This window comes from Stylophora pistillata, chromosome 3 (assembly GCF_964205215.1).
Source record: "Stylophora pistillata chromosome 3, jaStyPist1.2, whole genome shotgun sequence".
NCBI classification, from domain to species: Eukaryota; Metazoa; Cnidaria; class Anthozoa; order Scleractinia; family Pocilloporidae; genus Stylophora; species Stylophora pistillata.
The window spans coordinates 6,318,643-6,339,945 of NC_142521.1; the positions used below are offsets into that span (position 1 = coordinate 6,318,643).

At 38.6% G+C, this 21,303-nt stretch overlaps 1 protein-coding gene and 1 pseudogene across 1 annotated transcript; both read right to left on the reverse strand.

Moving 5' to 3' along the window:
• Nucleotides 1-1,195: 1,195 nt before the first annotated feature.
• LOC148734299 (collagen triple helix repeat-containing protein 1-like) lies at nucleotides 1,196-2,126 on the reverse strand (annotated as a pseudogene).
• An 8,633-nt stretch (nucleotides 2,127-10,759) lies between these two features.
• On the reverse strand, nucleotides 10,760-13,078 carry LOC111334493 (collagen triple helix repeat-containing protein 1-like). The gene is made up of 5 exons (XM_088754058.1): nucleotides 12,931-13,078; nucleotides 12,766-12,822; nucleotides 12,120-12,238; nucleotides 11,537-11,875; nucleotides 10,760-11,234 (listed from the first exon to the last, which is right to left on the reverse strand). The coding sequence occupies exons 3-5, from the start codon at nucleotides 12,219-12,221 to the stop codon at nucleotides 10,878-10,880; spliced, it is 798 nt and encodes a 265-aa protein (XP_088610184.1). The 5' UTR covers nucleotides 12,222-12,238; nucleotides 12,766-12,822; nucleotides 12,931-13,078; the 3' UTR covers nucleotides 10,760-10,877.
• Between the last annotated feature and the right edge of the window lie 8,225 nt (nucleotides 13,079-21,303).

Sequence of the window (21,303 nt, forward strand, 5' to 3'; positions counted from 1 at the left end):
CGATTGGATAGTTTAGGCGCAGTTTTCCGCAAGCCTCATTTTCGAAAAATGTTTGCTTCTCTTTATTCATACATTAACTCGTCTATTTTATTTATAACCGATATTTATGAAGGCGGATGCAATTAAGCCAAGGCTGGTACAAATGGAGGTGTTTGAAGAAATAATGTCCGCGTACGAATATCCAATCATATTTTTGCGCCAAATGAGGCTACTACCCATTCTTGTACTCTTTGTCGTAAAACAATAAAAAAAAAACCCTTATTATTACCAACAGCTAAAATAAACATAGCCAGTATATGTCAATGAACCAATGTGTTCAGATTCAGAAAATGAGTACTGGAGAACATCAAACCTTAAGTCAACTGAGCAAAATTGTTCTAAATTTTCGTGGTTGCCTGACACGAAGAATTTTATAGCATAGACTCGATGTGTCACTTATCACGGGATTTTGTAGCACTCTTCGAATCAAATGCTTTTCATTATTCGTCTTAAAGGATATTTTTCTACCGAACACAATTTTTACTTACTTTGTTGTCTGAATTTTTTTTGGAAGAAAATGAAGAGTTAATTCATTTATCAGAAAAGATTGGAAGCATCCTCTACATATGATGACGATATCTTTGGAATTACGGTTAGAAAGTTTGAAGAAAAAGGTGACAATTAGCCAACGGCTGTGTACTTAGCATTCTTACGTACGCTCGTAATGGATACAATTGTAATTAGTTTCCCGGCCGACGTATTATCCTAAATGTCGCGTTTGTACTTGTAAAAAGGGCAAACTTCGTCCATGCCTAAACACATTTTCGAGTTTTTGTTTTGCGAGTCCAACTTCAACCGAAAAGCCATCACGAATATTGGGGGAATTTTAAAGGATTCGGTTACGTGGTTATTCTGCAAAAGGATTTCAAGGGCTTTGCACTTAAGCTTAAGAAAAACTCTACTTTCACTCTGACTTGGTCAATAAGATTATTTAAGAAGCACCAAATGGACGAGGAAGAAAAATGCTCCTTGCGAATTACTTGTTGGAAAATAATGGATGCTTGATATGTTAATGATATTTGGCTACTTTCCTGGACTTTATTTCTCAAGATTTAAATCTTTCACAGGCATGGCATTCCTGTATAGTTTTCCTAGAAGTCCCAAAGCTGTTTTCTTTTAATTCATCTAAAAAGTCCGGTGAATCTTGTGTGAAGTGTTAATGTTGAGCCTTTGGCACGTCCTGGATTAAGATCCGGGACATCGTGGCCAGCCTGTGTACGCGTCAGCACTCTTCCTAACAGTAGAACACTTTCCAACCCAGAATCCCACTCGCACCTTTCCCCCTGTGAATGTTGTTACAGTGACCTTCAATATGGCGGTGACGATGAAGATCGTGGTTCTTCCCAGTTTGCATGTAGAAAGCACCGTCGATCGAGCCAGGAGAGCTGCACTCGGCGCCATTGAAAGTGAAATACCAATGACTACAGCAGGAGTTACATCCATAAATCCTGAGAGTACCAGCAAATTAGACATGGATGGAAGCGTCTGTAAAGTTCTTCATAAACTCGCAGTTCTGTGCAGAGAAGATAATTTTGACGTGTAAATATTGTTGTAAAATCCAAGAGTTAAATTGTCTTGTACCTATTCATCTTTAGCCACAAAAAAGGGAGACTTACATTGAAACCCAAAAACCGTCCTCAAAACAAACAATTCAATGATTAGGAGTAAAATTGTCACAAATCCATTGATAAACCACTTGGTCCTAGTTACTCTTTGCTAATTGAGAAAATTCTGCTTTTTTGTCGTCACTAACTTCTCATGCAGAAGACAAAACTTACAAAGATCATTATCTGTTTTGTTTCTCTTACTTGGATTACACCAGAGTCTTTGCCGTCGCCTCTCTTCCATGAACATTCTTTCCAGTTCATATGAGAGGAGAGCTGAGACGACCCTGGATTTCCACTCTCGCCTTTCTCCCCTCGCTGTCCCTTTTGGCCTGTAGGACCTTGGACACCAGCCTCTCCCTTCGAACATTTGTTTCCTTGAAGGCCAGGGAGTCCTTGGGGTCCAGTCTTTCTTAGACGTCCTCGTTCTCCTTTGGCTCCGTCACGTCCATCGCGGCCAGGTACCCCAGGAGATCCTGCCATGCATCCCAGGGTTCATTTTCTATTTTGCAGTTTTGGCTATTTTTTATATTAGACCGGTTTTCGGTGTTTGTGCCAAAAAATTCGGTTTTTCGGTGTTGGTGTTCATTGCGGTTTGCGGATTTTCCGTTTTTTAGCATTTCATTTTCGGTTTTCTTCAAACTTCGCTCTCGAAAAACTGTTCACTTCCCTTTATTTATCTATAAGCCTATTTTTTTTTTTTTTTTCTATTTATAGGCAATATTCATTAAGGAGGATCCAGTTCAGCTGAGTCTTGTAACGAACAGAAAAGCGAGTAACATTGGTTCTTGAACAGTTTGTGGACGATTTCGAAGACGCTACAGTGATTGTGACTTTAGCAATTTTTTATTCATATTTGACAAAAATCTCGTGAATTGTTTCTTAATTAGACAAGTAATCTTTCTGAAAAATAGCATTTCGAAATCATGGTTTCCTTGACTCGAACCCTGCGACTTTTTGACAAATTATCCGATTTTCCCCGAATAGTGCGTTCGCCATCTAACGCGGTGCGAGGCCTACTATGGGCAATCGCCCCATCGTGTAGTATTAGAAGGCTTGTTCATTGTAGCGTTTAGTAGAATAAAAAAAGAGAGAAAAAAGAGAAGGAAAAATATTCGAAGTAAAAAAAAAAACATAGGTGACTTCAGTGTCTGAACTTTATAGTGACCAGCACGGTTCGCGGCGTCTTACATGATGGGGTCTTAGCTTCTTACATACAATACCCGCTGACATGGCGCTTTACTAGCAATAAACCAGAAAGCCCAAAAGGCTTGTAAAACATCGAAACATAGCAATACGGTAAGATGAACCATGATAGATCTAGATGCACCTCGTGACCGAATATGCACCAGGTTCCAGGTAACACTGGCGAAGACCCGGTCATTTTTCCTTAGCTGACAATCTAACCTGTCTTTGAGGGTGTATCTCGCGGCAAATTAAAAGGGATAAGAAGAAGAATAATATCAAAGGAGGGTAGCTCCAATGTAAAATCTAACGCTGAGTTTAATTTTTGAGGCCCTCGTAAAATATCTTTGTGATATACTGGTGATAAAAGGTCACAATGTTTCAAATGTGTACGATCTGAGAACAAAAATCTTAAATGAAATTCAACTTTGAATCCTATTTTTCGAAATGTATGCTTTCTATTTGTGTACTTAGGTGATAGTGTTTCCTTTCAAAAGGAAAGTTTCCCTCCGTATCAGAAATCGCTCGGAAAGTAATCATGGTAGCCTTTTTGTTCAGTGAAAATTGAAGGGTGAAAGCCTCCTGGAAACTGATATGAAAACGTTTATGCAGCCCAGTTCCATGTAGCGAGCCTAACTTTGATAGAAACGCCATTAAGAATTTGGGAAAAGTATTCAGTGGTATTTTTTATGTGGTAGTTCATCAGAAGCATTTACTTTGTATTTAAGGGATTGAATATGTCTATTTTCACACTCACTTGTTCCGGCAGAACTGTTTCATGTGCACCAGATGAACAAGGAAGAAATTTTCAACATATGGCGCATTTCGTTCTCTAATTTCCATAATTGCGAAGGAGATGCAATTTGATCACGGATTTGCCTCGCCAGTTACTTGGTGGAAATTAATTATTACTACTTTTTTCCACCTACTTTCCCTCCCCCCTCCTTAGCGGTCGTTTTCACTGTCACTCCATCGACATTAAAAGGAAAAAACCACTGAATGCCTAAAGCTTCAAATACAATCTTCGTGTTAGGAGAGTGTTGGTTCATAAGAAACCCACTCAAGTCTTGCGTATTTGTGTCTGTGCGATTTTCCGCTAAGAGGGTATTTTTTTGTCGGTGAAGTTCTTTTAACTTACGTAATGTAAACAAAATCTGTTTTCTTGTTTTTCTACAAAGCGATTAGGTACCCACAGAAAATTTGCATAAAGTCATCAAAGCAAATTTTCAACTGCTTCGACTGCCCGGAAGACAAATTGTTACCGTGACGAGAAAATTGTTTACTGACGGTATAAGAGCCTGTTAGGATTTCAGATTGAGTAATAACTTTTGCCGTTTACACCAGTCCATTGTTTAATCGCGAGTTATCTTTGTCAATGTTGACTCTTTGTTTCTATTATACCGACAACTAGCCCTTAAATGCTAAATAGCCAATGTTTTGAAATTTAGCAGATGGAGCATTAGAAAGTATCGAATGTCAGTGAAACACCACCGTTTTTGTCTTGATTGCGTTATTGTTTTCTTCAAAATACATGGTTTCCTTTCTTTCACAAAGCAGAGACGAGGATCATCAATGAGTTCAGTCTTTTTGTGGGAAAGTGACCGCGAGACTACTCAATGAATTATTCAGTTTAAAAGCAATCTTCAAGAATAACTCTACAAATGATATCTCTCGAGTTGCCAACAGAAAGTTTAAGGAAAAGACGGCGAACTTCCAACGGCTGTGTACCCTGCATTCTTACGCATGCCTGTAATGGATAATACTAGTGTTTCGGTCAACCGAAGAGTCTCAATTGTATTCAATCTAGCTTAAGCCTCGACATTTACATTACGAGCCAAGTTCTTGTTTGACCTACCCGAGAACGAACTCAAGTTATTAAGCGCGGAAGGATTCTGCACAAACTCTGGAGACTTGGTTGATGACCCATCTCAAAGATCGTTGCTTCTTGAAAAGATTTTGTCGGAAAACATTTTTTATTGAAATATGTCGATAACATGCCTTCCTTGACAAATTTAATTTTGCTGAATCTTTTTGTCCTATTGCAAAATAGTCAGCTCTTGAAAGTATGTTATCTAAGACTTCATATGCGGGTTTTTTTTGTTAAAGTGAATTCTATGACACGCATTACCAAAAGAACAACTTGGAAAACCATCAAGAAAGAGTTGATTTTAAGTGAATAACATTATTAACCGCTTATTCACTAGCGATTTGGAAGTGCCTGGTGTTCTACATTTTACAATGTTTATTGCACGAATCTGACATGTTTTTGTTTCGTCAAACTGCATCTATCTTTTTGAAAAGCATTCTATTTTTGTGACAATTACATCGTATCGTCTCGTAAAACTTGGACTCCAACTTCATCCCAAAATAACATCGCAAACAAAATAGCACGTTTCAATTCAGTTCTTGCATATTGTCTCTGAAAACATTCACATTTTAAGGAAAAAAACAACACTGCGAACTCACATAAGGTGACAACTGATTACTGTCTCTGGATTCATACCGTAATTTGCAAAAACAAAACATTTTAACAACACATCAAGCCAGAACAAGTTTTTGGAAGACTAACAAAACTTAAATATTGCATTTTTGTTATCTATGCTCCCAAAAATTTTCCCAAGCTTGAAAGCGAAGAAAAACAGCAGTAACAGGAGTGGTGTTAGGTTGTACCATATTTTCTGACAATCGATTTGAGTTATTCATCTTAAGGTATTATTCATCTTTTGGCTTTTCATGTACATGGACCGAGTCATTTGATAGCTCTCCAAAGATGACATCACTTTTATTAGATGAAAAAGGCTCAAGAGATGACTTTATCTTATTTAAGTAAAGTAAGTAAAGTCTGTTTACGAGCCTAGTGGCCCATTAGGCCGGTGCTAATGGGCCACTCCGGTTTCTGTGACATGAAGTGACTAGGAGTATTTCTACTCCCCCTGGATGGGATGTCAGTCCATCTCAGGGTTTCCCCCAGCATTAAATTGCCGGTACCCATTTATACACCTGGGTGAAGAGAGGCACTGTGAGAGTAAAGTGTCTTGCCTAAGAACACAGCACAATTTCCCGGCCGGGGCTCGAACCCGGACCACTCGATCGGGAGTCGAGCGCACCAACCATGAGGCCACCGCGCCTCCATTTTATCTCATTTGCGTGGTGAAGATTTTTTTCAGAACGAACAACTGACGTCCAAGGCTTGATTATGATATTTTACACCAAAAAATACTTTGTTACAACATAACAAACTCCCTCTAAATATCCAAATTATTTCGTTACCCCCACCGACGCAGCCCCAAACAGTTTCTTTCGAAACTACCAGCCTTTATCCCTCTATATAGACCGGGAGACCGGTTGCTTAGCCCTAAGGTTTTAATTTTCCATAGCCGAACCAACATACGTCTGAGGTGATTTCAAATCAAAATCGATGTGAAGCATCAGCCATGTCTAAACAGGTGATCCATTCACCTTTAAAAATAACTCGACGCTTGTAATGAAATCTTCCAAACGAAGGAATTAACGTAACTGAAAAGGAAAAGCAAAATGTTCATGCTAACATCTTTTCAAGAATACAAACTGATGAAAATAAGAAAATATAACCAAACCATATCTTTTATTTCCTAACCGAAGAGAGCACTTTTAATATAAGCATTGTGGCCGCTCAAATTTTTCTATTGGTTTAGCAACGATAATCACTCTTCATAAACAGGTTTTACAGAGTTTTTCATCCTAGATGCTCAAGGGTATACAAAATATTGTTCACTTAAATCATTTTTGGTTCTTATTCCTCAGGATTTTGGGACAACTTGATATTTAAGAAAACATGTGTCTCCCCTTCCATTCAATTATATTTGCGCCTTTGTTTAATTGCGCCACATAATAACAGACATCGGTAGAGCGCTGAGGGAACAAACTGAAGTAGGTTCCATACGTACATCTTTTAATTAGCCCATTTCCGAGTTCTCGCATGATAGAACCCTGGTGCCGAAATTGTGACACGAGAGCGAGGTTAAGTGCGAAGTGCTGCTTGATGGCGCCAAAAATGAAAGCTCACAAGGAACATTTCATGCTCGCTTAATCGCTTTGTTTATAGGATGGTTTATGGTTCTGTTGCCTGCTGCACAAATGGGAATCATAATTGTCGAGATCTTTCGTATTTTGCTTTTCCGTTGGATGCGAGACGGTTAAAATTCTGCCGTAAAGTAGACAAAGAGTTTGCACTTGAAGCTAAGAAAGAAAAGGCAGGTGAGCCTAACAACTTGAAGATTTGCAGTGCACGTTTTTTACCGGAATCTTACAAAAGAAAATTGAATGGTGAATGTAAAGTTATTGAGTCAGCTGTGCCAAAATTTTAAAAGAACGAAAGTACTCCTTAGAGTATACCTCTCTTCCACCCGATAGCTGCACAAATTTCCGAACGTAAACTCCGGGATATCCGAAAAGTTGTTGGTCCAAGCCGTTAAGGTCTTCGGGTCAAGCAGTTTACCATCCTCAGTCTGTAATTTCTCTTCGAGCAGCTTGTTATAGTCTTTGACAGTATTTTCAAGCTTCGCTTGCTTCATTTCTGCCGCTTTTTCGCACAAATCGACCAACTCTGCCTTCCTTTTCCCTATACCTCCATTATCCAATTGAATGCCACGTTCTTTTAACTACTATTTCAAACCATCAACCTTGTATTTTGAGAAATCTTCGCCTGCTGCATTGTCTAAACGAGTATCAGTAGCGCCCATGTTGGATTTTTATGCACTTAGCCTCGCTCGTGGCGTAATTTTGGAACCAGACACCAAACATGCGGCAACACGGCATTGGGCGATCCGGGAGGGGGGGGGGGAGGGGGAACTGAAAAATAGCCAGGAATCACTCAACTTGATAATGAAATGGTATCAAAGACGGTGGTCTTTTTCATTACTTAATAGTTGCTGAAGTGCAAGATCACTGAACTTGTATCTTGTTTATTGAATGAGCTTCTCGCCAAGACAAGTCTGTGAATAATAAATCAATATTAATTCATTCCCAGGAAATTAATGTCCGGTATGTTTAAATTGCTTCGTATTGGCATTTTGTTGAACTTTCTTCACTTTATCTTACGAGAAGAGATTTGCGACAAGACCTGGAATAAATGGGGCGAGAAAAAAACAAACAAACAAAACCAGAATATTTCATCGCTTTTGTACACAAAACGTAGCCGTGTAGTTTTCCACGACACCTTTCAGTTGCATGTTATTAAAACGAAGACATTTATCTTACCTGGTTCTCACTTTTGCCCTTTTTCTCAGTTTTTCGAAAAAGTACAGCTTAAATTAAAATTGTTAGTGTTGAATTACACTGTCGTGCGATGTTATTAAGTAACATGGGGAACTAAGCAGGTTTGTCTGATTTAAACTTTTGGAAAGGAAAGGTAAACGTAATCTACTTTTGCCTGCTAAATATTTCCTTCGTGAAGAGAACCAGAGGAAGATGACTAGCAGGAACAAGATCTAGAAGGAAAAAAACATGGACTTTACTGACTGGGGGGAAGAAAAAGAGCATGCGCCTTTTAAAGAATTTTTGAGTTACACAATGGCTCTGTAATTGACGCTGAGTGCCATGAATAAATAGAGCCTAAATTTTGATAGGTCTTCGTTTATTTATCGTTCGTAGCTTACCTTGTTGAATAAACTTTCGTATGTATTCAGCCCCAATATTGTATTTTTTTCTCAGTCATAATCAAATAGCCCTTTTTCCAGTTCTGCGTGCGCGGTGTAGTTGGACAGCGGCTTCCTGTATTAGTGCACACGAAAGCGAGGCTATCGGGTCAAGCTTTCTCGAACTTTACAGAAGTTGTGAAGTTGTGGCTATTTGGTAGGGAGACAATCACATTAGTTCAAGCTTGCCATTTCCCCTTTTAATTTCTGCTAGATAGGAATCAAATACCATCAAATGACGTTGTAATTATTATTTGGGAAAACTGATCATTACGGTCATGCGTGAAAGCTAAAAGAAGGCTCAGTCTATAGATCAACTTGCTACCTCTTCTCTACTGTGAACTTTTGACGCAAAGTAGAGTTTGAAGTATAATCATGAAGAACGTAATAAAAATAGTCCGGACCCTGAGAGGACACACGCTAACTGGTAACGAACAGTAAAGCGAGTTACAATGGTTCTTGGACAGTTTGTGGATGATTTCGTAGCCGCCACAGGGATTGTGGAATTGGCAAATTTTTAATAGGAATATTCGTATTTGACATAAAATCGAGTAATTTGTTTATTATTTAGACATATCATCTTTGTGAAAAATAGCATTTTGAAGTCATGGTTTCCTTTACTCGAATCCTGCGACTATTTGACAAATTAGCCGATTTTGTGAGGCGTGAGTAGTCCAGTGGTCAGTGCGCTGGACTCTAGGTCAGATGGCCCGGGTTCAAGTCCTGGCTGGGGCTTGACGTTGTGTCCTTAAGCAAGACGCTTCACTCACATTGCTTCTTCTTCTCGGATAGGACGTGAAGCCGGAGGTCCCGTCTCCTGCACCTATCAATTAGTTAATTTCGGCAAGGGACGTTAAAGAACCCACATCACGAGATTACTGTGATGCGGTCTGGCCTGTTTACTGGGAAGGGGGGGAGGGGGCATCTGTAAAAAATTTCTCCTTTATTAATTGTAAACTGCCGCCGGCAGTCTGGAAAAGTCCCCCGCACAGTGTTGTAAAGCGCATTAGAGCATTTACATGGAAATGCGCTATAGAAATTGATCTATATTATTATCATTATTTTCCCCGAATAATGCGTTCACTATTTGTCGCGATTTGTGGCCTTATATGGAAAATCGCACCATCGCATATTGTAAGGAGGGCTTGTTCATTATAGCATTTGGTAGGGAAAAAGAAAAGGAAAAAGGAACGGAAAAAATATTCGAACTAAAAAAAAAAAAAAGAAGGGCACTTTGAAGTTTGGACCTAACGACCCTCAGCTTCTAAACTTCATAGTGAACGGCACGGTTCGTGAGGTCTTACATGAGATGGTCTTGGCTTCTTATATATAATAGCCGCTAACACAGGGCATTTCAAGCAATAAGCCAAAAAGCTCAAAATGCCTGTAATCATCAAAACATGAAACAATTTCTTCCTCGCGTGGTAGGTCTAAATGCACCACGTGACCAAATATGCACAGGTAAAACTAGCAAATACTCGGTGATATTTCCCTTGCTGACAATCTGACATGTAAAATTGAAAATTGATTAAAAAAGGGGAGAAGAACAAGAACAAGAACATGAACAACATTAAAAGAGGGTAGCTCCAATGTAAAATGTAACACTGTGAAAAGTTTTTGTGACTGGTGATAAGATATTACAATTGTACTTGCAGTACTTTGAAATGTGTGTGATTTGAGAAGATAAATCTCAAATAAAACTCAACTTTGAATCCTTTTGAAACCTTGTTTCCCAGATTGACGTCTCATGTCCGAAGCGTGCATAACACACAATCTGTCACAAACCGCTTCTCTCTTAAGTCCACTTATCACCGCATTTGGTGGTACTTTTCAAAGTAACTGCTTTGTATATTATAAAACGACATTTTTCCAGCTTATCTGAAATCGCTGAGAAGGTAATTGAAGCGTGAACGCCCCCTGGAAATTGATATCAAATCGTTCCTGCAGTCCAGTTCCATGGCGCAAGCCTAACTTTGATGGAAAAAGCCATTAAAAATTTGGGAAATGTAGTGGTATTTTGTATGTGGTTATTCATCAAAAGCATTTACTTTACATTTAAGAGTACGAATATGTCTACTTTTACACTGGCTTGGTCAGCAAAACTGTCACATGTATACCAAATGAACAAGGAAATATGTCCAACATATGGTGCATTCTGTTCTCTTAGTTCAATGATAACAAAGGATGTGCAGTTTGATTTGCCTCACCACTTTCTTAGTGGAAATTAATGCAGTTGATATATAACAGATATCTGAATACTTTCCAGGACTTTATTTCTAAAGTTTTAAATCTTTCACAGGCATGGCATTCTACTTGGTCTAAGATTGTTTTCCTTCATTTTCCCGAAAAGTCCAATATATCACGTGTGACGTGTTTACTGCTGAGCCTTTGGCACCTCTTCGATGAAGATCCGGGACATTGAATGCCAGCCGGTATACGCGTCAGCATTCTTTTGGACAGAGACACACTTTCCAACCCAGAATCCCACTTGCACCTTTCCCTTGTGAATGTTGCTACAGTGACCTTCAATATGGCGGTGGCGATGAAGATCGTGGTTTTTGCCGGTTCGCATGAAGAACGCGCCTTCAATCGGGCCAGGAGAGCTGCACTCGGCGCCATTGAAGGTGAAATACCAACGGCTACAGCAACCGTCACATCCATAAATCCTGAGGGTACCAGCAAAGTAGACATGGAGGGAAGTGTCTGTGAAGTTCTTCATGAACTCGCAGTTCTGCGCAGAGAAAATAATTGTGATTAGTAAATATTGTTGCAATATCCAAGAATTTGTTTGTCTTGCACCTATTTATCTTTCGCCACAAAAATGGGAGACCTACATTCAAACTCAAAAATCATCTTCAAGGCTTTTACTGATACCCTTCAGTGATTAGGAATAAAATTGTCACAAATCCATTGATAAATTACTGGGTTTAATATTTTTTTTTCTTGAGAAAATGCTGCTTTTTTCGTTGTCAATAGCTCTTGATGCTTAAGACAAATAACTACGAAGATCATTATCTGTTTAGTTACTCTTACTTGGATTACTCCCGAGTCTTTGCCGTCGCCTCTCTTCCATGTACATTCTTTCCAGTTCATATGTGAGGAAAGCTGAGTCGCCCCTGGATTTCCACTCTCGCCTTTCTCTCCTCGCTGTCCTTTTTGGCCTTTAGGGCCTTGGACACCAGGCTTTCCTTTTGAACCTTTACTTCCTTGAGGGCCAGGAGGTCCTTGGGGCCCAGAGTTTCCAGGACTGCCCGATTTTCCTTTGGTTCCGTCACGTCCATCACGGCCAGGTGCCCCAGGAGGTCCTGCCATACCATGCATCCCAGGGATACCATTTGTCCCTGATTGTCCGCAACAGCATTGTGAGGCAGGCTGTGACGGAAACAATAACAAAAGCCAAATGTCTAAGCCAAATATCTAAGCGGACTGCTCTACTAAAAAGGTCAGGATTTTACAATTTTACACTGTTTGTCTTGCAATTAAAGCTCTTATGATTTCTGAAAAATAAGTATGATCCCTGCGAAACCTTCAATCACTTACGAAATCAATACGCTATAAGGAAAAGCGAGGGAACAGCTATCCGCTCTCCCAAAACTGCTAAACATGTGGGACTTACTCTGATGTCGACTGGTTTGCTGCTCTTGTTACTGGTGCCATTACACAAGGTGATCAGCGGTAGAATCAGTAAAATTAACATGATTGCCGATGAAAGGTTCATTATTGTAAGCTGATGAGCTGTGGATAAACATGAAACAAAGGCTAAAAGAAAGGGTAACTTTTGACCAAATGAAAACGAACAGAATACTTTCACATCACCAGAAAAAAAAATGAACGATATTGAGCTTGTGCTCGTTCACTGTATGCTACTTCTCTCCCGAAATCAGAAGTCACTTTAATTTGAAAATGGTATTCAATTTTTGCGTTCTTTGGATGAGATTTGTAAACATTTCAAGTTGCATTTTAAGTTTTATCAGAACTGGAGAAGTGGACGTCTTTGTTTGAATGAAGTGATTGGTTTGAGGCCAGCATTTTTGTATTGGTGGAAAATAATATTTTCTCGGAATCCGAAATCATTCGTTGGAGCGAAACACATTATCGTCACTTTGTATAATACTTACATCAAGGAAAAAGCACTTGTTGGTTAGTGCTGTAACATTTTTCAAGTTAGTGGAGAACCAATATAAATCTTTGATGATTTTTAGATCAAAATCGATGTAAAGCATCAGACATGTTCCCTGAATCTAACCAAGTGATCCACTCACCTTTAAAGGCAACTCGACACTTGTTATGAAATTTTCAAAACAAAGGAATTAAGGTAACTGCAAAGCAAAAGAAAAATATTCGTTTTAACAGCTTGTCAACAATGAAAACCAAAGAAAATAAGAAAATGTAGTTAAAACTGGAACCTTAATCTCCGCGATGCTTACCTCACTAGTGATTGTTTTGAATGTGGGTAGCAAAATTATTTTTCAGTGCAAATAAGAAAACGTTTTATGTTTGCTTGACATCTCGTCCGAACAAGTTTGAGAAACAGCAGACGTGTTGGATCCGTTCTAAGGTTTCATTCTTTTGTGTCTTACTATTGGCCAGAGCAGATACTTTGATTTACTCAGCTAATTAGTCCAATAGAGTAAAGCGTTTCACTCTTCAGTGTTACGGTACCACATCTCAGTTGTTGCATCCTCTCCAAGAGTCAGCTGCGATGTGTCCAATGTGTTCCTGTTTGAAAAAGTCGAAGAATTGGCTTGAATTATATCATTAAATAGGTACAGAAAGCTGTGGTGTGTTCCTGAACAAAATATTTCCTTTTTTTGTATTTCTTAAGGCCCTAAAGATAACGCGGTTTATATTTGAACCAATTGGATTACCTTACATTTAACGTGTTCATCAATATTATACGTTGAGAAACAAAATTTTATGTCTTTATAATGAGCTCATAAGAATGCTAATTAGACCTGAAGATTCGACATTGTCGAGACCAGACGTTTAAAAATATCTCACCTCCAATTAAGGCACGTTGGTGTTTGATTATGCCAAATACCGATATCAGTAGAAGGCTTGGGGGAACAGAATCAATTATTTCTCATACGGAAATCGTTTTTAAACGATGAAGTTGCACTTAAAAAGAGCCGGATACATTACTCAACATGATAATGGTACGTTATAAAGACAACGAATTATGATGTGTCCGATGTTTTCCTGCCTAAAAAGTCGAAGATGAATTCTTATAATTGCTACAGAAAATTCTGAATGCGTCAGGTTCCTGAACAAAATATTTACTCTTTGTATTTCAAAAACTCTTAAATATTTAGGGAGGTCATATCTGAAGGACATTTTAACCTCGTTCTTACGTGGCGCTTCCTTACCAAATTGAGATAGTTTCTAAGTTTTTTGTAAAAATATGCAGTGCGGTGTATTTCTTGCTTAGCTACATTATGTCGGAATTGCTGTGAATCATATCAGATATTGACGAACGGAAGAGCGCATCGTTTTGGCGCGTTGTCATCGATGAAATGAAATCAGAGATACCTTTTCCATTTCCAGTCATGTGTCTGCTTTATTATTTGAAACTTTGGCAAGGGTTTAGTAAGTATAATCACTGTTTACCGGGGAGTTTTACAGAACTTTAATTTCAGATGTTCAAGGAAGAACAAAATGTTGCTGACAAAATCATTTCTGGTGACTATGTTCGTGACCATAGGATTTTTAGAGACTTAACCAGACATAAAAGATATCTCCGGCCATTTCAATTCTATCAAGTTTTCGCCTTTGTTTGGTGTGCCACATAACAATGAATATCGTTGGAGCGCTGAGAGGACAAAATGGATTAGGTTCCATTTAAATATCGTTTTTAACAGTTGCATAGAAAGAGAGTAAAGAATTATTCAACATGAAAATTGAATGTTCGCAGAGACGGCGGCTTTCTTTTAAATATTTAGTACTTGCCTAAATGCGAAATCACTCAACTTTATTTTGTTTAATAAATGAGCTTCTCGTTAAGACAAGTTTGTGAATAATGAATCAGTATAAGAGTCATTAATTTTGATGAATAAAATGTCCTTTATGTGATCCTTTTCCTTTGATTGGATTTGCCTCAAACTGGTTTTTTCGTTGAACTTGAATGTGTCTACTTAATGTTATAAAAATACTTTTGCGCAGAACCGCCAGGAATAAGCCGTGACAAGGAGAGAATAAGAAGGAATTAATGAGGATAGTTTACCGGTTTTGTACACAAAACATGGCTTTGTCATTTCCCATGACACTTTCCAGATGCCTGTCAACAAAACAAAAACGATCGTCTCGCCCGGTTCTGTTTTTTACTTTTTCTTTCTTGTGCAACTACAATGGAGATTCTTTAGGTTGAATTTAAGTTGTGTGCGAAGGCTATAAAGTAACATCAAAACTGTTTGAAATGAAAGCCGGTAAACAGAGTCTATCTTTCTCTGCAATTTATTTCCTTCGCAAACAGAACCATAGAAGACTACCATCAAAAACCAGAGGTCTTTTATTGATTCTGGATAGAGAGAAAGAACATTTCTTACTCAAAAAGGTTTGAGTTAAACTATAAATGCTGAGTACTTTGTAATAAATTTACTTTCTGTATTCAATGTTCGTAGTCTACCTTTTTGAATATTTTTTCATGCTTACCTAAGCATAATCTCGTATTTTTTTTTTTCTCATTCACAGTCAAATCTTCTCATGACTTACACTCTTGAGAAAGAAGTGATTGTAATGATCACCGACCGCGGTGGAAAGACATTCTTTTTTCATGCTTGGTCATAGCTTCTTTTACTGATTTGCTTTTATTCAGACTATTCAAAAATGCTGAAATTAGACATTCAAAGTCCTTTGAAGGAGAGAGAAGGTGTCTTTGGAACCGACATGATTGCTTGTAAGATCTGAGTTCAAGCAGAAAAATGAAAGAGGTGTAATAGAACATGTGAAATATCTGCGTAACGATATATTGCCAACAGTATGAAAACCAAAAGCATTACATAGGAAATTGAGTTGCCTTGTTCACAGATGTAGAGCAGTTGCAGTTTAGTTTTTTAAACTGTGAACAGGTGAAATACCATGGTGATGCAAGAAGGCTTCGGGATAAATCATAAAATGTTGGCCTGCTTTCTTATTCTTTCTATTGCGAGAGAGGGGAGGGCAGGTAACACTTCTTCCTCGCAAGTTTCCTCCCCTCCCTTGCTCCCTTAGTAAGAGCTTTTACTGTCACGCCATCGTGCGTTAAAACTAAGAACAACTGAATGTCTGAAGCTTCAAATACAATCTTCTTGTTGAGAGATTGTTGTTGAATAAGAAATCCACCCAAGTCTACTGTGTTTGTTTCTCTGAGATTTTCCGCTAAGTGGGTATTTACGAAATGTAGATATAGTTATTTATTTAAGTTACAAAATGTAAGCAAAATCTGCTTGTTTTGCCACGAAGTGATTAGCTGCCCACCGAAAATTTGCATAAGGTCATCAAAGCAAATTTTGTACTGCTTCGACTGCCTAGAGGACAAGTTGTCATCGTCGCTGACGAGAAAACTGTTTACTGACCTTAGAGGTGGTAGCTAATCTCATGTAACATGAAACTAATAAAACTGAAGATAACTTTGAAAAGGAAAGTCGCACCACGTTGAAAACAAAAATTCCCAAACCCTCTTAGGGTTTCGGATCGTGTAACTTTTACCGTTTGTGCCAGTCCATTGTTTGATCGCGAGTTATCATAATCAATGTTGACTCTTTGTTGTCAATACGATCGAACAGTCCCTACTTTACTGAGAAATAAAATAAACATAGTCTATATACGCTAATTAGCTAGTGTTTTAAAATATAGCGACGAAGTGCGGGAAGCATTGCGCCTGACAGCTTGTGCTTGTTAATCACTTCTCTCCTGTTCTTAATGGATCTGCGTGCTTCTTTAACTCAACAATGCACTCAGTGCGTTTTTTAATTATTTTTTTAGTTTTTAAGACAGAACTATGATGTCCAAATTGGCAATAATTGGATAAAAACAAAGGAAAATTACGACGGCCAAAATTTGACAAGGAGGCAAAATTCCAATTTGGCAGTCTGAGGAATTTCCAATACAATAATTCGAAATCTAAACACTTTGAAATGTTAAAATTCCTTGTTCATTAGACACATGAACACATGATTTATTTCCACCCTTCAAAATAAAAAAAATTTCATTTCAAAAGCATGTATGCGCTTGAAAAAGAACGCTCTGGTTGGGCAGAAATCCATTTGCTGTATCAAAACCAGAGGTAAAGAGTTTCCCCCAGAAGTAATGCAAAAACCACTGATAACGAGGGCTTCGACAGTAAGAACTACAAGTAAAAGTCCCGAGGCGAGACTCGATTTCAAGACTTTTAAAAGAAGCCTAACAAGGGTTTTGAGCTCGAGGATTTACAGCATTTTTTGAGGTACGCATAACGCATGCCAACTCCAAGAGCAACGAGAATGCACGACGGGGAATATGTTGACAAAGTTTACTTCCTCCTATGATGCAATTTTTTAAGTTCTGTGAATGTTTTTAAAACAAAATTGTGACAATGATTTAAATCTTACTGCTTCGAGATTTTGCTTCTTTCATACGTTGAGTGGCGCCATGGTATTAATTGTAAGATGTGTAATTGATTTTCTTTTGCTCTTTTTTCTTCATTTAATCATTATTCTGTTTTCCCTGCGACTGAAAAGTCTCTTTAGGTACTTTAAAGGAAATAGACGGGTGATTATGAATGTTTTGTAAGTTTATGAGTCTGTATTTTCAGAAACAAAATGCCTTCAATGAGATTGGTTCCGAAACAAATATTACATAGATAAATTACTTCAAATGTTTCCTTTGATTAGAACCGCGAGCGACCAGGCGGCGACTAGTTTTAGTTTTAGCGCGGGACACACAATAGAGCGAGGCTCCAAATTAACTGTGCCCTTAAGAGGCACTGTGAGAATTTAAGTGTCTTGCCCACGAACTTAACGTATTGTCCCGGCCAGGTCTCGAACCCAGGCCTCTCGACGCGGAGTCTAGTGCATACATCGTCTGATAAATTGAAAAGTTGGCGAGAGTTTTCCGGACCAATCACAAAGAGAGGTGAAGCAAAACTAACGCAATTCCCATGAACACATCAGTGATCATCGCATACTTTACAACAACAAAGTTTATTAATACTTAAATTACAGGTGTTTTCGTTAACACTTATATAACCGGGTTTTTTTCATGAATACTTAAAAGTAAACTGCATAGTCTGAAGCCACAACATAATAATCTCAATACCAGCGTTCAAAGATGAGAAAAGAAACCAACAGATACAAGGATTTTTCGGCAAAAAGTTTTGAAAGGTGTTTTCTTTTTTTTACTTCATACTCTCAAACCAGAGCATAATGACTTCGAAACAAACGTCCATACAGGAGTATTACAATTGATAATTTCTGTCAGCTTAAGTTCTGAGGAGAATAAATTGAAGCCACACTGATTGTGTCCTAGCCTCCTTGGACTGTGTTTCTCCACCATCAGCGTCTCCAGTTATGCACAGTAGTGATATATGCTTGTGTCAGTTTTATTTGCAGATGATTTTCTATCAGCACATCAGTGTGGATCAAGACAAAGCTAGAAGACTGTTAAACACCTGCCGTGACGTGTCACATCATTTCAAATCTCACACTTCTCAGAATATATGAGGAAAAGGATTATAATTATTATTATTAGTAGTAGTAGTAGTATGTTACTTTCACAGTGGCTTCATGAAAACTGTAATCTTGAAGAAATATTCTTACAAATTATAATCATATCTGTAAGGATGAGAATCTGTTTGCACAATAAATCGTGACCTATTTACAAAAGATTATTTACAATTTAGATAGGATGTGTTTTGATCAGAAGACTTATCGTTCTGAATAGAGCACGACGTTATTTTTAGCAAAATTAATATCAATATACTGTTATAAATAAACTCATTAATAAAAATGTCAAAAAAGAGTAGTAGCAGCAAGTCTTTAGGACATTCCTGCCATAACTAAGTACAAGAACCCAAAAACAAGAGCAACTAATTTACAAAAATAGCAGATGAATTTTCAGTCAGTCTGAAAAGCGAAAAAAGAAAATAAACCAACATGAGAACATCACCATGTCATATCCCAAAATAGTCCATTTTACAGTTGTGTGCTTGGTTACCAAGCCTTTGAACGGGAGTGAGGCTAGGGGTGACCTTGTTATGACACAAACCCTGCTGCTTTTCAACTAATGTAAATCACTTTGTTATCATGCTAACTAGATACAGGTCTTTATCACAACACGGTCACTAAATCAAAGGCTTGGCAACTAAGTACACAACTGTAAAATGGCCTATTATAAAGTATGTACTGAGCTCTTAATTCATAGGTGTATGGCTTGAATTTCGCCTAATTCTTTGACCACAAAGAGTGACAAGCATTTAATTTTTCCTTAAAATATCATCCCTGAATCACATACGAAGGTCACAAGAATAGAGGAAATGATCATTAACTAAAGATGCCCTTGATGGATAACCAAATTCTCCTTATCAGCACCTTAGGAAATGTATACAGAACAGTATGGAGAATATGCATACTGATGTTAGGGTGTACAAGGGCATAGTTAATTATTAACTATGACAAGGGTTAGGATGGAAGACTGATTAGGGATGTGTCAAAAACGAAGACCCAAAAACGAAGACCTAAGACCTAAGACCCACTAGTCTAAAACGAAGACCCTGTGGTCTAAAGCGAAGACCCTGTGGTCTAAAGCGAAGACCCTGTGGTCTAAAACGAAGACCCTGTGCTATAAAACGAAGACCCTATGGTCTAAAACGAAGACCCTGTAGTCTAAAACGAAGACCCACTGGTCTAAAACGAAGACCCTGTGGTCTAAATCGAAGACCCTGTGGTCTAAAACGAAGACCCTGTGGTCTAAAACGAAAACCTACTGGTCTAAAACGAAGACCCTGTGGTCTAAAACGAAGACCCTGTGGTCTTAAACGAAGACCCTGTGGTCTAAAACGAAGACCCACTGGTCTAAAACGAAGACCCTTTGGTCTAAATCGAAGACCCTGTGGTCTAAAACGAAGACCCTGTGATCTAAAACGAAGACCCACTGGTCTAAAACGAAGACCCTGTGGTCTAAAACGAAGACCCTGTGGTCTTAAACGAAGACCCTGTGGTCTAAAATGAAGACCCTGTGGTCTAAAACGAAGACCCACTGGTCTAAAACAAAGACCCTGTGTTCTAAAACGAAGACCCACTGGTCTAGAAAGAAGACCCTGTGGTCTAAAACGAAGATCCAATGGTCTAAAACAAAGACCCACTGGTCTAAAACGAAGATCCATTTTTCAAGGAAAGGCTGTACACTAAGCTAAAATGCTCTCATTTCTGTAGCGCATAAATTAAAATGTCATCTGTGCGCGCGATTCATGAGGTAGCCAGGCTTGGTATCAAACGATTAAACAGCTCAATCTCGGCACATGGCGGACGTAACAGACACGTATTGCCATTTGGAGCGGTCTTGTAAAATAACAACAATCAGTTGAACACCAATTTTTCCGTATCCCAGTTGAAGACGATCGACGAAACAAAGACACGCACTTCAAAATTCACCGATATTTACTATCATAAACATCCAAAAGGGTATAAATAGCGATACTTAGAGGTGATTCTCCTCACTTCCTCTGACAATCAAGCTGTTGTAATTTTCATTACCCGAAGTGCATTGCGAATATGTATGAAATATGCGCAGGGTCTGGAGCGCAGCCACCCCGATTCTTCCGAGTGTCCAAGATCAAGACTGTCCAACCTTCTTTGTCCGAGTTTCCTAGCATGAGCCTGCAGAATGATTGCGCTTTTTCATTCAAGCGGGGTTAAGTGCGAGGCGAGCACGAAGTACGCGTCACACGCGTGGGGAGGAGTGTGGAAAAAAATCTTCATCCTCTCGCACGTGTAGCCTACCGCGTGGCCATCCCCTCCCTTCCGTCTCTCCGTGGGGGGGCGGGGAAGAAACTACGGCTACACGTAAGCTATCGCGCGTAAGAAAGGTTGAAACTGTGGTGCTGCGTTGGGGATGGGGTCTTGCAAGATAATTCAGTTCTTCACAACAGAGTTGAAAATGTTAATCGGCCACCATAAATAGTTATTAAATCTGACGTTAAAGTGAATAGAAAAATAGTGGGTTGTGAGTGGTTTATATGCCACTGAATGGAGCAATGCTATTGGTGGAAACATAGTCATGTGAAAAACACAAGAATGAATCAGTTGAAAGGAAAGATTTCGTTGATACCGTTGGGAAAGAAAGAAAAATTTTTGTTCTAGAGTTTGATTATGGCATCCATAGTTTTATTTGATCCAATTTGCCTTATAATCCCTCTATACAAGATCTTATGCAACTCCCACTGCCCTGTCAGCCTTGGCTGTATTTGTGTCAGGTTAAGACAAATGATACCGCGGGTCCAAGCCTTCTCCACATGCTGACACTCTGTAATTTTTCAATGGATTTTGTACTGGTCAACTAAAGGACTATTTTCCCTTGTTAGTGTCACTATCTTACTTTCATGATACATTCATCATTCCTCGTTCCCATTTACACGGGGCAGATTTGACTCATAGACGTAAAGTGATTCACCCCATACTATATTACAGATATTCATAAACATTTAAACTGCGATTTTATGAAAAACTTGAGTTATAAGTCTCCCATTTTGGCTGCGAACGAGAATGGGTAAAAGATAACTAATTCTTGGATGTTGTAACTCCAAGTTTACTCATCAGAATTAATTTTTCTGCCCAGAATTGCGGGTTCTT